The sequence below is a fragment of the Heptranchias perlo genome, chromosome 25 (assembly GCF_035084215.1).
Source record: "Heptranchias perlo isolate sHepPer1 chromosome 25, sHepPer1.hap1, whole genome shotgun sequence".
NCBI lineage: Eukaryota > Metazoa > Chordata > Chondrichthyes > Hexanchiformes > Hexanchidae > Heptranchias > Heptranchias perlo.
In genome coordinates, this window is record NC_090349.1 from 15,603,295 (window position 1) to 15,617,831 (window position 14,537).

Here is a 14,537-nt window from a genome sequence, read left to right on the forward strand (position 1 = left end):
CTGCCAATGTTCATGGTCTGGGCTCACAAATCAAAAGTGTCCAGTTGGGTTTGGTTCTTTAAAAAAATATTTATTCTCGGGATGTGGGCGATGTTGGCAAAACTACATTTATTGCCCACCCCTAGTTGCCCTGAAAGGATGGTGATAGAGGGTGACTGGTATTCACGAGGCTGTATCCCAGCATGAATCAGAGTCCTCAGGAAAGGACCCCACTTCCCCCCCCCCCCCCCCCCCACAAAAACAAAATCACCAGCAGGTTCATTGGGTTTGAAATTCGGGAGAATTGTTCAAAAACATTATATGACAAATAGAATGCAAAAAAACCCTGCAACATCAATACCAATTATGAGAAAATAGTGAACTGGAGCAAATGAGGAGCCTGTAACAGTATGGGTCAGCAGTAGAAGTTAGAAAAAAATATTCACACTAAAAGAGCAACATCAGCATGACAGATCACTGTGATCCTTGCTGTGGAATGCATGCTATAAATAAAATCATTAGTTTCCCTTTGTCAAGTCTCTATATATAACCTCTGACGTGATGCAATGTGGCTGTATTGTGCCGACTACCAGAAAGTTCCAAACTTGCCCCCTGTGTCAAATCAGAAGAGCATCTATTTGTGATGAAGTAATGTAGGGGGTGCAGGGCTGGTGTATAAATGCTGTCAGATGCGATAACATCCCAGTACAAGGACCCTGCTTCACCTTGAGCTAACTTGTTTTTTCTTAGTACCCTTTTTCAATTTGAAGTATTTCCTCTTCCCCTCCCTCAGAAAATGTCTTTCTCGCATCCCTTTTTCAGAAGTCGCTGGGATCCCTTCAGGAGCTGTCGCTTCCCAAGCCGCCTGTTTGATCAGGACTTTGGACTTCCCCCTTTCCCTGAAGAGCCGATGAGGGACTGGATGGAGTGGGTGGAGAATCGGCTCAGCTCGAGCTGGCCCGGGCAGTCACGCTCAACCCAGGCTGACAGCGCAACCCCCAGCCGATGCCCTCCAACCCTGCAGCAGCAGCTCAAAGGGGGAATGTCCCAGATCCAGCAGACCATGGACAATTGGAAAATCAGCCTTGATGTGAAACATTTCACCCCTGAGGAGCTCCAGGTGAAGACACATGAGGGTTACTTAGAGATTTCAGGTATGTCAATGACCGCTAAAAGCACCTCAATAATGATCAGCAAATTATTAGCGATTTAATGAGAGAATTTTTATATATTGTATTTTGTCCACTTTCCTTCTTTTTCCTCCAATTTTCTTCCTTCGTCTCCTGAGAGCACTGACTCTTTGATTGGTATTGTCCGCATGTACTGGCCTCACCTAAGTAACCATTTTTCATGTGTGAGCCTTATAGGGCAAACCCAAGCCTGCATCATACCAGCCAATGGTACGGCATGGCAAATGGAACTCACTGCACTACCGTATCACTCTGCTTCTTCTAGGAACATAGAAACATAGTTACATAGGAACAGGAGGAGGCCATTCACTTCCTCGACCAATTCCATCATTCAATTAGATAATGGTTGATCTGTAGCTTTACTCCATCTAGCCACCTTGGTTCCATAACCCTTAATACCCTGCTTAACAAAAATCTATCAATCTCAGTTTTGAAATTTTCAATTGATCTAGCCTCAGCAGTTTTTAGGGGGAAGAGAGTTCCAGGTTTCCACTACCCTTTGTGTGAAGAAATGCTCCCTGGCATCACCCCTGAACGGCCTAGCTCTAATTTTAAGGTTATGCCCTCTTATTCTGGACTCTCTCACCAGAGGAAATAGTTTCTCTCTACCCTATCAAACCCTTTAATCATCTTAGGCACCTCAATTAGGTCACCTCTTAAACTTTTATATCCAAAGGAATACAAGTTATGCAAACTACCTTCATAATTCAACCCTTTTAGTCCCGGTGTCATTCTGGTGAATCTGCTCTGCATCCCCTCCATAAAAGCCTATTCAATAAGAATAATATTACAGTCGGTCCTGATATACCTGCTTAATGTCTAAATACATCTAATGCAATTCTGAAGAATATCATTGCCACATCCTTTTGATAATGTGTCAAAACACAGTTTCCAAAATTCAGCAACACTGAGATTAAAGTAAATATGTTTGACAAAGGAGCAAATTGCTAGTTATGAAAATATAGAAATGTCAAAATTTTCTGTTTCTTTAAAAAAAAATATGAATTGCTTTTAAGTCGCATTTCTTTCTCCCACATAGTACTTTCTTTATATTTATATCAGATGTATCTCTAGACTGGCATTCATTTACAGATAAAAATTTAAATTTCAGCTCCTCGTTCCCTTGAATGTTTAACTGAAAATGGTCAGACCGCACCCTGAGTACTGTGTCCAGTTCTCCTCACCAGGACACTGGGGAGACATTCGAGCCCTGGAAGCAGTGCAGGAAAGATTCACAAAGCTGATCCCTGAGGGTAGAATTCCGATCGGCGAAGATCACATACAAACGCTTCACACCACCGCACTACCTTCCTGTGTGTGCTATTTTTACACAAGTCCCAGTTAACACCTGTGTAAAAACAGAGCAAACAGGAATAAGTATGAGGTCGGAAAAATATTTGGACATGAACTTCGCTGATTGGAATTTCTACTCTCTGGTGTAAAAAAGGGCTGAGTTATCAGGGAAAACTGAAGAGATTTTGGGCTATTCGACCTTGAAAGACAGTAACTGAGAGGCACGGGAAAGCTCATTGAGGTATATAAGATATCAAATGATAAAGAAAAGTAAAATCCAGAACATTACTTTAAGCTAAACAGTGACAGTGGGACAAGGGGAAACACGTTCAAACTGGTGAAAGACAAACTCAGGACTGATATTAGCAAGTTTTTCTTCACACAAAGTGTTCAACGTGTGGAATGGATTGTGGGCGAGGGTCATAATGGTAAAAATCCCAGAATCGTTTAAGAAATAATTGGATGCCGTGATGGGTGGACTGTAAGTTTTTCCAGATGGACGATCCAGGATGGGCAGATTGGCCTTCCTCATCGGTATGTATCTTGGAATCTTATGAAATGTTCTCCAATCCAGAAATGCTGATTGTGACACAGGACTGTTTGCATTGAAACAATTCAGTTGCAAATTGGAATCGACACATACAATAAAGAATCAAATAAAAGAGAAAGAACAGTTAAATGGCTCCAGGTTCGTGTCTGCAATAAGATTTACTAACGCGCTATTCATAATGGTTGCACTCAGAAGGGAAGGCAATTGGAAAACCTGTCACAAATTCCCTGGTATATCTCAGTGAGTAAATGCACTACCCGGGTGATACAGAACCAGACAGCCCAGAATATCCCAGGTTCAATCTCCAATTTGTGCTATGTCATCTGATCTCAGTCAGGGTGATGGTAGGGGTGCTGTAGTTGGCTATAGTATTCCAGGGCCTGGGTTCTTGCACCTGGTCACTATCCAGTGACCCTTGCTGAAAAGTGTATGTGTATGGACATCGATTGATGAACGAATCAGATTCAGTTGTTATACCCACCATGCTCGAATAACATAGTAAAATGTCCCAAAGCGCTTCACAGGAGCATTAGCAAACAAAATTTGATACCGAGCCACATAAAAGAGATATTAGGACAGATGACCAAAAGCTTGGTCAAATAGGTAAGTTTTAAGGAGTGGCTTAAAGGAGGAGAGAGAGGTGGAGAGGTTTAGGGAGGGAATTCCAGAGCTTAGGGCCTAGGCAGCTGAAGGCACGGCCGCCAGTGGTGGGGCGACGGAAATCGGGAATGCGCAAGAGGCCAGAATTGGAGGAGTGCAGAGAACTCGGCGGGTTATAGAGCTGGAGGAGGTTACAGAGACAGGGAGGGGCGAGGCCATGGAGGGATTTGAACACAATGATGAGAAGCATGTGTGAAGTTGATGGAGTGCCCATTTTTTTGCTGGTGTGAGTCCCGGGCTCCATTTAAATGCTGCAGGGCCCAACCAGGCAACCCTGCTGCGGCTCGCCAGCTGTGGGAGGGTGGAGAAACGGACCAGCTCCCACACTTAGCTGGGCAGTTGGTCGGGTCTGGGGGGCAGCCAACCCCCGGGGGCTACACACAGGCCAGCAACAAACTGCTGCTTTTGTTGTGGGCTCAGGAGGAGCCTGGGCCCACCAAAAAAAAAGTAAACGTTTTGTGGTGCGCGCTCCATCCATTTGTCCCTGAAAATTGCAATCAGGATGCTACAACCGGAGTAGGACCATGACTTGCATATTTAGCAGGTGTTTTAGGCGGGTGGGCTGCTCGCCCATTTACAGGCCCACCTAAAATTGCATCAGGCGGGCGGTGACCATTAATGAGGGGACCGAGGTGCCCTGCCCCCCGATTGTCAATTGCCGGCCGCCTGTTTTTCAGACGGGCAACGGGCAGCCGACAGTTAAAAATCGCCCCCCTCTCTGTCTAGATTCCTAAATGAAGAATGTCCACTTGGGTAAAGCTATCATTGTTGCCTTGGGAACCGCACTCCAGCTCGAGTCAATGCCATCAGGAGAGGAGGAGAAAACAAATCAGATTTATTAGAAAAGAAGCATTCCTACAAACTCGTTTGTTCATCTACTACAACAGGTCAGAATGTTAGCTTATGACACTGTGAATGTGTTAATGGCATTTACAAGCCTTAATAGTTGACACACACTTTCCCCAATTACTCGTCAACAACCAGTAGCAGTTTTGAAAACCTCTCCTCCTCACTATTTAATAATGGTTTACAGTGCAATTATTTTGGTCTGTAGAAGACCCACATGGATAACATAAGAACAGCGAATATGGTGAAAACTGCATCAGGCAGTAGCCTTTGCGATTACACTCTATATCAATGTGTCACAGGATGTTACCATTAGCAATAAAATATTACCTAAGTTAAAACAAAAATTGCTGGACATCACACTGCATCAGCATTAGAAATTTTATGCTTTTGATTTTAAAATATCATGTAAGATCCGTTGAATGGCAGTGCACAACATGCTGATACATTTCCATTTAAACAAAAGCAATTGGTTGCACTGAATGTTTGAAGCACAGCGGGGCTTAAATCAATAAATATTTTAATTATAAAGATTGCCATAATCATGGCTCATGGGCTTCAGAAAAACGAAACCTTAGATTCTCTGCTGGAGTTGACTCCACCCCCAACCTACTTCCGGCATTTTCCGCTGAAAGCGATGTCGTGCATATAATACAGGTGGATATATTATAATTATGTATTTTGTGCTATTTGCATTTTAGTGACGGGGGGAAGTCCTGACTGAATATGTGCCAGGATTGTGCAAAAATGGAAAATTCTGACCAAGGTGTCTTGCCTGATGATGTCTTGCATTTCTAAAACACTAGATGGTGCCATTACCAGGATAATTGAGCATCTTGTATATATTAGTTTATCAAACTAATTTTGGCGATATTAATACACAAACATGTCCATATGACATTCCTCTGTCTGCTATTTCAACAGAGCCGTTAACACTTTAATATCTCCCTATGTGGCTCGCTGTCAAATTTTGTTTGATAATCGCTCCTGTGAAGCCCCTTAGGACCTTTTACAATGTTAAAGGCACTATATAAATGCAAGTTGTTATTGTTGTTGTAATTAACAACACGGACATAAAGAACATCATACAAATTTGCACTAATATTACGAACAGTGACTTCTACCCTACAGGTATTTTGCGTTTCTGAAGACTCTGGCTTGGAATTTCCTCTGCATTTGCGCCCAGGTACACACATGTAATCTGGACGCAAACCAATTACGTGGTTTAAAAGATAATGTAACTTTGGGCGTAAGTGGGTTACTTGTGTAACTACAATACACCCGATCTTTTATGTCGGTCCATCAAACCCTCCATCTGAACAAATCTCCGCCCACAAAACTGGCCACGCCCCCGACTCGCAAAGGCGAGTATCCTCCAGTTGTGCTTGTTCATGGGTTTCCCAACTTTGCGTCCAGATTTTTAAGCACAGCAGGAAACAACGTCATTTTTCTGGTCTTTTACTTGCAATTTTTTGAATGTTTTAAAAAAATCTATTCTCACTGAGACCTGCTCTGTTTCTGTTTCTTTGAATCCATTTTTATTGCATAAGTTTAAGTAACATTAAAAATTGAAAAGCTTGCCTGATAGCAGATCCTTAAGCATGTTGCGCCTGATGTGCATCAGTGATGGTGAAATGAGTTGAAACTTGAATTTTCAAACTTAAAGAAGAAATATACTGGTGTGGGTTTGATATTTTATTAGGCCCTGATTATTTACGCTGATTTATGCCCATTTACGTCCATTTTAAGTTTAGGCGTATTCTAATGAGATTGGGAGGATACTTGGGCATAACTTGACATTGGCAAAATGGGCGTAACATCGGGCGCATTTTCGGGTATAACATTCGGGTTGTGCCCAAGGAGGAATGTCCTGGGGCATGATTTTAGCATGGCAGCGGGAGTTCAGTGGGTGGGTAATTAGTCACGTGGGAAACCTGGAAATAATTTTTGCGTGCCAGTTTGAGAGATCGCAATTGAATCGAAGGCACTTAATTTTACTTCCGGGTTTTGCGTCTCCAAGCTGTGCAGAGAGCGTACTGCGCACCCTCATAACATGCTGTATACAGGAGTATTTAAAGGGCTGGTGCAAAAATGGATTTTGAAGGAGAAAGGACGAGCAAGGAACATGGAGCAGCTCAGAGCCAAGGCAGCACCCCGGTTCAGCAATGCTTCCCTAGAGGTTACACTGGCTGGTGTGAGAAGCAGGAAGGACATCCTGTACCCAGCTGACAGGAGGAAACATCCTGCTTCTGCCACCAAGAAGGCATGGCTGGATTTGGCAGAGGAGCCGAGCAGCAGGAACACGGTGTCCAGGTCATGGGTTCAATGCAGGAAGCGGTTTAATGACCTAACCAGGTCAGGAAAAGTGAGTATATTTGCTGATTCACCCATATCCTTTTGTATACATTATCTCCCCCCACCTCCACCCCCTCACTCTGTGTTGGCAAGCCTACGCCATCACATCACTCCTCACACCCACTTAAGTTTCATCATCATCTTACCTTCACTTTCTATGCACTTTCTCACCTCCCCATTTGTGCACCTACCAATGCCACTCACCCCAATTCTGATGCAATGTGGTGCATTTGTCTAATAGTCACCCTTTGATGCATCTGTTTCATTGTCAGCCTCACCCAAATCAATGCATCCTTCGGGTGAAGACGTCACTTTCAGTCACTCACATGTCTGGTCTTTCTCCCCTTGTAGGAGAAGAGAGTGCAAAATGCAAGGAGTAGAACTGGAGGCGGGCCACCACAAATAGTCCAGTTGACAGATGCGGAGTAGACAGTGATGGACATCAGTCGGATGGGTGCATGCCTGGCCATTTGAGTTGGAGAGACTGGCAACCCACAGGTGGCTGGTGACAGAAATTTAACATCCTTCACACGCATAATGAATTGATGTTATCAATGATTGAACTGTTCCACTCCTCAGTATGGTCATTAGAAAGATTGTCACTTCTCCGATGAATAATTAATATTGGTTTATGTTGTCTTCCAGGGCCTTTACAGATTGAAGAAGAGTCAGCACTATGGAAGAAGGCAATTCCTCAGAGGTGCTCAATCCTTCTGAGGCTGCACCATCACACGAAATCCAGCCATGCATCAGCGCAGATACTCGCACTTCAGTGGGTCCTTTTAGCCAGATAGTTGGGTTGTTACCTGGTGATTCACCACTCACAAGTGAACACGAGCACACACTGGTAGCAGAGGCAGCAGTGGAGAGTCCGTGTAGGGGGGCACACTCCTCTCCAATCTCTGCTCAGCTGGATACAAATGCTGAACCCCTGTGGCCATCGTTGAGATTGAGAACAAAAGAGGTACAGTTGCACCTTAGCAAGGTACTGGAAAACGCGGCATGCACACTTTGCACAATAGCTGAGAGGATGGAGGAGTCCAACTCCATCACTGGTGGCGCAGGTAAGTGTGAGAATGTCTGCAATGGAGAAAATAATATCCTATATTGAGCTTCAAGCACGGCTTTCTAATGAGTCCATGCAGGCCATGGCAACGGCCGTGCGGACTCTGGATGCCAACACGTCTGCCGCCTTAAACAGGCAGAAAGCTACATTAGCCGTGGCCTTACAAAGTGGCACATCTGCTCACCAGCCTGCTGGGCAGGATGTTGCGCTGGCCCAGGAGAGGGATGATGGCAAAAGGGGCATGGAAATGGGAACTCCACTCAAAGTGCTCCCTCGTCTCACCCGTTGCCCCCCCCCAACCCCCTCAACCAGTACCCACAATGCTGCCTCCTCTCCCGATGACCAAGTCTGCCCCTGCGCAGGTGCAGGTGGAGCAGTCTTTGGCGGGGCCCACAACCCAGAGGTCGAGGCATGAATCTGAGCAACCTGCCACTACCTCTGCTGAAAGCCATAGGGGATGCTCCACGTAGAAGTGGTAGGAAGAGGAAGGCGAAGGCATTGTGATTCACCAAGAGTATGCACGAGGGTGTTTGACAAAATGTCATGTTGTTAATTTATATATTTTTTTCTTTATGTCATATTAAATGTTATAATTCTCACCACCACTGCCACTTCTTGCCCATTATTGAATCCCTTTTGTGAATTCACCCTTTCATGTGCTTCATCTTGAATGCCAAGACATGATGCCAACCATTGGGCACGTGTGCAATGGGTGTATGCGTGGTTGAAGGACTGATTTGTGCAAATGGAGGTGGGGGGGGTTTCGGGGTGGGGGGGTGGGGGGTTGCTGGTGGTAGTTGATCCAGGTGGCCTGAGTATTTCAAAGTCTTCAATTTGCAGATCTCATTATGAGAACCTATTAGAGATGAGGGCATCCCTGGTATCACGGGCAGCTGTGTGCGCTGTGGCTCTGGCGATGGGTTTCCCATCTTCATTTTCCTCCTCCTCATCCTTGTTCTCGTCCTCCTCCTCCTCATAATCATCCTCTTCTTTAATGTTGCCGGCAGATGAGGATGCTTCATGACTGCATTCGAGCTCCTCCACTTGTAACCCTCACTGCTGATCTATGTTGTGCAGGTCACAGCACACAATGACTATTCTGCACACCCTCGCTAGCGAGTACTGAAGGGCTCCCCTAGATCTATGCAGGCAACTGAAGCGCATCTTCAGCATTCCTATGGCTTGCTCAATGACAGACCTGGTGGTGATGTGGCTGTCGTTGTTCTGCTGCTGTTGGTGGGGTTTCTCACAGGTGTCGTGAGCCACATCTGCAGGGGGGATCCCTTGTCTCCAAGGACCCAGCCCTCAAATCTGTTTTATGCGTGGAAGAGGGCTGGGATGTTGGACTCGCGCAAAAATGAAGGAATCACGGCAGCTGCCTGAGAATTTGGCACACACCTGCAGAAACCTCTTCCGGTGGTCGCACACCAGCTGTGCATTGATGGAGTGATATCACTTGGTTTTTGGTTGATGAACAGTCCTGGCTCACGTGGAGGTCCTTGGATTGCTACATGCGTGCAATCAATTGTGCCCTGCACCCGTGGGAAGCCAGCCACTGAAATCCACTGCCCTCTCAGTCTGGCTGATGTCGTCGCAGGAGAAGTTGACATAGCCAGATGCCCTGGCAAACAAGCCATCCATCACCTGTCAGATACGTTTATGTGCAGATGACTGAGGCACCCTCGAGATGTCACTGGTGGCGCCCTAGAAGATGCTTAAGGTGAAGAAATTGAGGGCAGTGGTGACTTTAACTGCGATGGGCAATGCTTGGCCACCTGGCTCAGCTCTACATGAAGGAGCCTGCAGATGTCTGCAACCACCTGCCGACTCAATCTGAGCCTGCGTAGGCACTGCTCCTCAGAGAGGTCCAGGAAGCTCCGCCTCTGCCTGTAGAGCCTTTCATGTTGGTAGTGCTTCTTGTGACCTTGGCCCCTCTGCTCTTCTCCAGATCCTTGTTGTGCACCTCTGTCTTGTACACCTGCAAATCCCAGAACTGCCATGCCTGCCACGGATGGTGATGTACCTCCTCCTCAGATGTACCGTGGAATAGATCCATTGCGAGCCCTGTCCTGGTGTTGTCAGTTTGAAGGGCTCCAAGATGTAGGTAAATTTGTGTGAACACAAGAATTCTGAGTCTCAACAAAGAATTCTCAATCTAAACACAAAGAACTCCCAGCCGAAGGTTTGTCTGAGAGAGCTGAGTGCCCAGCTGCAATACCTCATCTTTTATTGAGATGTGTCAATCACTGGTTTAAAGGGCCAAATGAGCTTCGGCTGCAACTCGCCACCATTTCTATGGCGTGTTTCAGAAGCCACGGGAGACACGTTCAGGAGAAGTTAAATTCGATTCTGTTGCAGAATCCACAAAAAGTTAATCACCTTAAGTCTTTCAAGTACCTAAATTAGCCCTTTAAATGCCGGTAGGACTTCCGGGTGTCTGTTGAGCGTGCGCAGGTCAAACCCGGAAGTAGGCGCGTTGGAGCCGGGATGCGGTCCCGCTCCAAAAAGCTACGACTTTAACCTCCCACCTACCCCCAACCCACCCGTTGGAAAATTGCACGTCACTCCATTATTTAAGAAAGGTGAGAGAGGGAAACCAGGGAATTATAGACCAGTTAGTCTAACATCTTTAGTCGGGAAATTACTAGAGTCTATAATTAAGAATAGAGTGACTGAATACCTTGAAAATTTTCAGCTGATCAGAGAGTGTCAGCATGGATTTGTAAAGGGTAGCTCATGCCTGATGAACCTGATTGAATTCTTTGAAGAGGTGACTAAAGTAGTGGACAGGGGAATGTCTATGGACGTTGTTTATATGGACTTCCAGAAGGTATTCGATAAAATCCCTCATAAGAGATGGTTAGCTAAAGTTGAAACTCATGGAATTGAGGGCAAATTATTGAACTGGTTAGGAAATTGGCTGAGCGGCAGGAGACAGAGAGTAGGGATAATGGGCAGGAAGCCAAAGGTATTAAGGGATATGAGGCTATGGCAGGTATATGGAGTTAGTTCACAGATCAGCCATGATCTCATTGGATGGCGGAACAGGCTCGAGGGACTAAATGGCCTACTCCTGCTCCTATGTTCCATCCTTGAGGGTTAAAATAACCCCTCTGGTCTCTATAACCTTTGAGCTTTTGCAATTGTTTGTTGTTCAGAAACTGCACTGTTCCTTTTATCAGATCACAAGTTGTAACATCTAGATGCTTAATGTCAATATAATTAATTCTCATTAGAATCAACAGCAGTAAACTCCATGGAAATCCACATTTATTTACTTTTGTCATTCCAAATTATGTCATTCCAAATTATATATTACAGTATATAATGGCACCACAATGCTATTGTAGTACATAGGTGGTACACGATGATGTATTTATTTTGTCATTTTGCCTTCATAATATGGCTGTGAACTATGGCAAATTCATAGATGAAAATGCTCTTGTTTCCAGGAAACCACGAAGAAAGACAAGATCAACATGGATTTATTTCTAGAAGTTTTACCAGAAAGTACAAGTGAGTACATTGGGTGTTTAATCAAAATATTATCACAGCACCACCTACAAAAGTAACAGGTACTTATAATGAATTTTCAATGAAATGAGCACCTCAATTACCAAATTTAATTATATTATAGATATCAAAGAGAAACAGAATCCTATGATATATATAAGACTGCACATGAAGCAGATACCAAACTTGAGGATGCACCATGTCACAAAATTCATGCCATGTTTCCTGTTTGCACAGCATGTTTGTTGAGGATTCCATGAACTGAATTCATTCTGATTCTTCTTTATAAAATGTGATCACAGGCTTCCTTCAGATGTGGACACACTGTCTGTGACCTCATCCTTGACCTCTGATGGGATTCTAATTGTGGAAGCTCCACTCCCCAATCCTGCTGTCCAAGCTCCTGTAGAAATAGTGATCCCTGTTCAAACTGAGAAGAAGGCTGAAGCTGAGAAAGAAGTGGAAAAGGAGAAGGAGCCAGAGGAAGAGAAGGAAGTGCAGCAAGAGAAGGAGCCAGAGGAAGAGAAGGAGGTGCAGCAAGAGAAGGAGCCAGAGGAAGAGAAGGAGGTACCACAGGAGCAGGGCAAAGAGAAGGAAATACAGCAACAGAAGGAAATACAGCAAGAGAGGGAGCCGGAGAAAGAGGAGGCACAGCAAGAGAAAGTGGTACTGCAAGAGCAAGAGAAGGAAGAAGCCCAAGTGAAACAAGAATTGGTACAAGAAAAGATAACAGCTACACCCGTTAAAGAATTTTTCAAATGAAATTTCAATCAATTTATTTGAAGCAAGAGATGATTTTGTTAAAGTTAGTAAATGGTGAAAACATTAAACAAAGTGTTTTGATATAACTTGGAATAATTCACATTTTGCTATAAGATAAATAAAGTATATTTCAGAAATTGGATAAAATATTTGCACTAGTAGAATATATTATGTAGGAAGTGTCTTAAACATTTGACTTAATGAAATAACACAGCCAAGTTTAGGAATATTACATTTTGTACTGAAACCATAATGAGTATTTCTACCTTCAATATGTCGTAGAAAATAATGGATTTCTGAGAGTGATTACAAGACAATAATATAATCAACAAATTCAGAGAAGCTGAAAGAGCAAAGCTTTTGTGGTTTATAATTGTAGTCTAAAGCCCAAGGTTAGATTGTCTGTAATTTAGTTTTATAATTATATGCTGTTCATTTTATGGATGGCTGGGTTCCATTTTGTTGGTCTGTTTCTGTAGGGATTGCAGATGTGTTGTGTGGGCATGTTGTTTCATGATGCACAATGACCTTTGTGCTGAAGTATTAGTCTTTACTCTAAGTTTATCAATAAATCATTTACAGTTAAGCACCATTACATTTTATGACCAGATCATAGTATCATAATCTGTTAAACTGCAAAAAAACATGAGATTACTGGTGGTTTTCTTGTCTCCATGTTGTGTATGGATTAGATAAGGGCAAGATCTCATCTATGTCTAGTCTAAGGTTAGAAACAGCCTCCTCTTTCCATCACCATAAATATGACAGTAAAATATTATAGTATATAAATGTATGAGGAACCCAAGTGCATCACTGCCATGATCTGCTTGAATGAGTACAATCTGATGATCCAATAAACATGTCAGCCATCGTTTTTTGTATGCTATCTCATTTTCTTCCCTTTGGCAAGGAAGTGCGGTGCAAGTAGCTTTGTACATGAATGTAAATATTGTTTTGGCATCACAAAACGCCTTGGCGCAAATCCATATAAAATCATTCGTGAAGGGCAAGATGGGGATGTAGTGCATTAGAGCATGAAAGCAGTATGTCATAGTGTGGACATCTTAATTCTCCACAGCGTGTATTACCAGTCTCAGATATTGTTCCACGATGAGTGCCGAATAATAACCAGGTGAGGGTGACGCACCTTGGGCTGAACTTCAATCAGATATTTAGAGTCAGTGCTGGAGGCCTGGGATAAGATTGCCTTCCTATCCCCCCAACCTAGACACAGATATTAGTGAAGGGAAAAAGTAATAAAACTGGATTAACATACAACTAACATATTAATGTTTGGGTAGTCTCAATCTAGTTCCTAGAGGGTATGGGCGACAGCACAAAACTGCCCCTAATTTGACAAAAATTGACATGAACGGCACCACCATTGCTAATTCCCCCAGCATCAACATCTTGGGGGTCACCACTGACCAGAAGCTTAATTGGACCAACCATATCAACACCGTCACTACAAGAGCAGGACAAATGCTGAGTAGCTCATGTTCTGAACCCTCAAAGCTTTTCCACCATCTACAAGCCACAATTCAGGCGTGTGATGGAATACTCACCACTTGCCCGGATGGGTGGAGCTGCAACAACACTCAAGAAGCTCGACACCATCCAGGACAGAATAGTGTGCTTAATCAGTGCCTCTGCCACTGGACTCGATATCCACCAGCTATATTACTGGAAGACTGTGGCTGCAGAATGTATGATCTGCAGGGTGCACTGCAGCAACTCACCAAGATTACTTAGAGCAGCACCTCCCTCCCTTGTGGCCTCTACCACAGAGAGGGAAAAGGGCAGTAATGTTGTGGCAACACCATCACCTCCAAGTTCCCCTCCAGGTCACGCATCATCCTCTCTTGGATATAACATCCCTGTTCCTTCATCGCCACTGGATCAATATCCTAGAATTTCCTACCGAGCAACATCGTGGGGACATTATCACCACAAGGACTGTCACCACAAGTAGTTCAAAGAGAAAGCCCACTACTTTCTCAAGACAACCACAATAAATATGGTCTTACCAGCATTGCCCACATTTCAAAAATAAATTTAAAAATGGGATGTATTCCACTCTCTGGTACTAACATCCTTGAGCAAAAGCTTTAACACAAAAATATTAAAAACTGCCTTTTTTTATTAGAAGTTTCTAGAATACCTAATCGTAATGTTCATTAACAAACTTGTTAAATAATTGTGACAAATTTTATACCAGACTGTCCCATTGATTTTCCTATATTTATAGAGCAAACAAAGAGTTGATTTGATGAAGTTATTCTGAATGACATTGTGTACCAGTATTATTTTTGTCTCTTTCACC

At 43.8% G+C, this 14,537-nt stretch overlaps 1 protein-coding gene across 1 annotated transcript; it reads left to right on the forward strand.

Moving 5' to 3' along the window:
• Positions 1-616: 616 nt before the first annotated feature.
• Positions 617-12,382, forward strand: si:dkey-1k23.3 (heat shock protein beta-1). Its single transcript, XM_068006293.1, has 3 exons — positions 617-1,133; positions 11,392-11,455; positions 11,755-12,382. The coding sequence occupies exons 1-3, from the start codon at positions 776-778 to the stop codon at positions 12,212-12,214; spliced, it is 882 nt and encodes a 293-aa protein (XP_067862394.1). The 5' UTR covers positions 617-775; the 3' UTR covers positions 12,215-12,382.
• The last annotated feature ends 2,155 nt before the right edge of the window (positions 12,383-14,537 follow it).

What these genes read in the sequence shown, in the direction of transcription:
- si:dkey-1k23.3 (XM_068006293.1), top strand. Translation starts at nt 776, where the DNA reads ATGTCTTTCTCGCATCCCTTTTTCAGAAGTCGCTGGGATCCCTTCAGG. An exon ending in GGGTTACTTAGAGATTTCAG is followed by an intron (nt 1,134 to 11,391) that starts GTATGTCAATGA and finishes TCTTGTTTCCAG; the next exon opens with GAAACCACGAAGAAAGACAA. An exon ending in AGTTTTACCAGAAAGTACAA is followed by an intron (nt 11,456 to 11,754) that starts GTGAGTACATTG and finishes ATGTGATCACAG; the next exon opens with GCTTCCTTCAGATGTGGACA.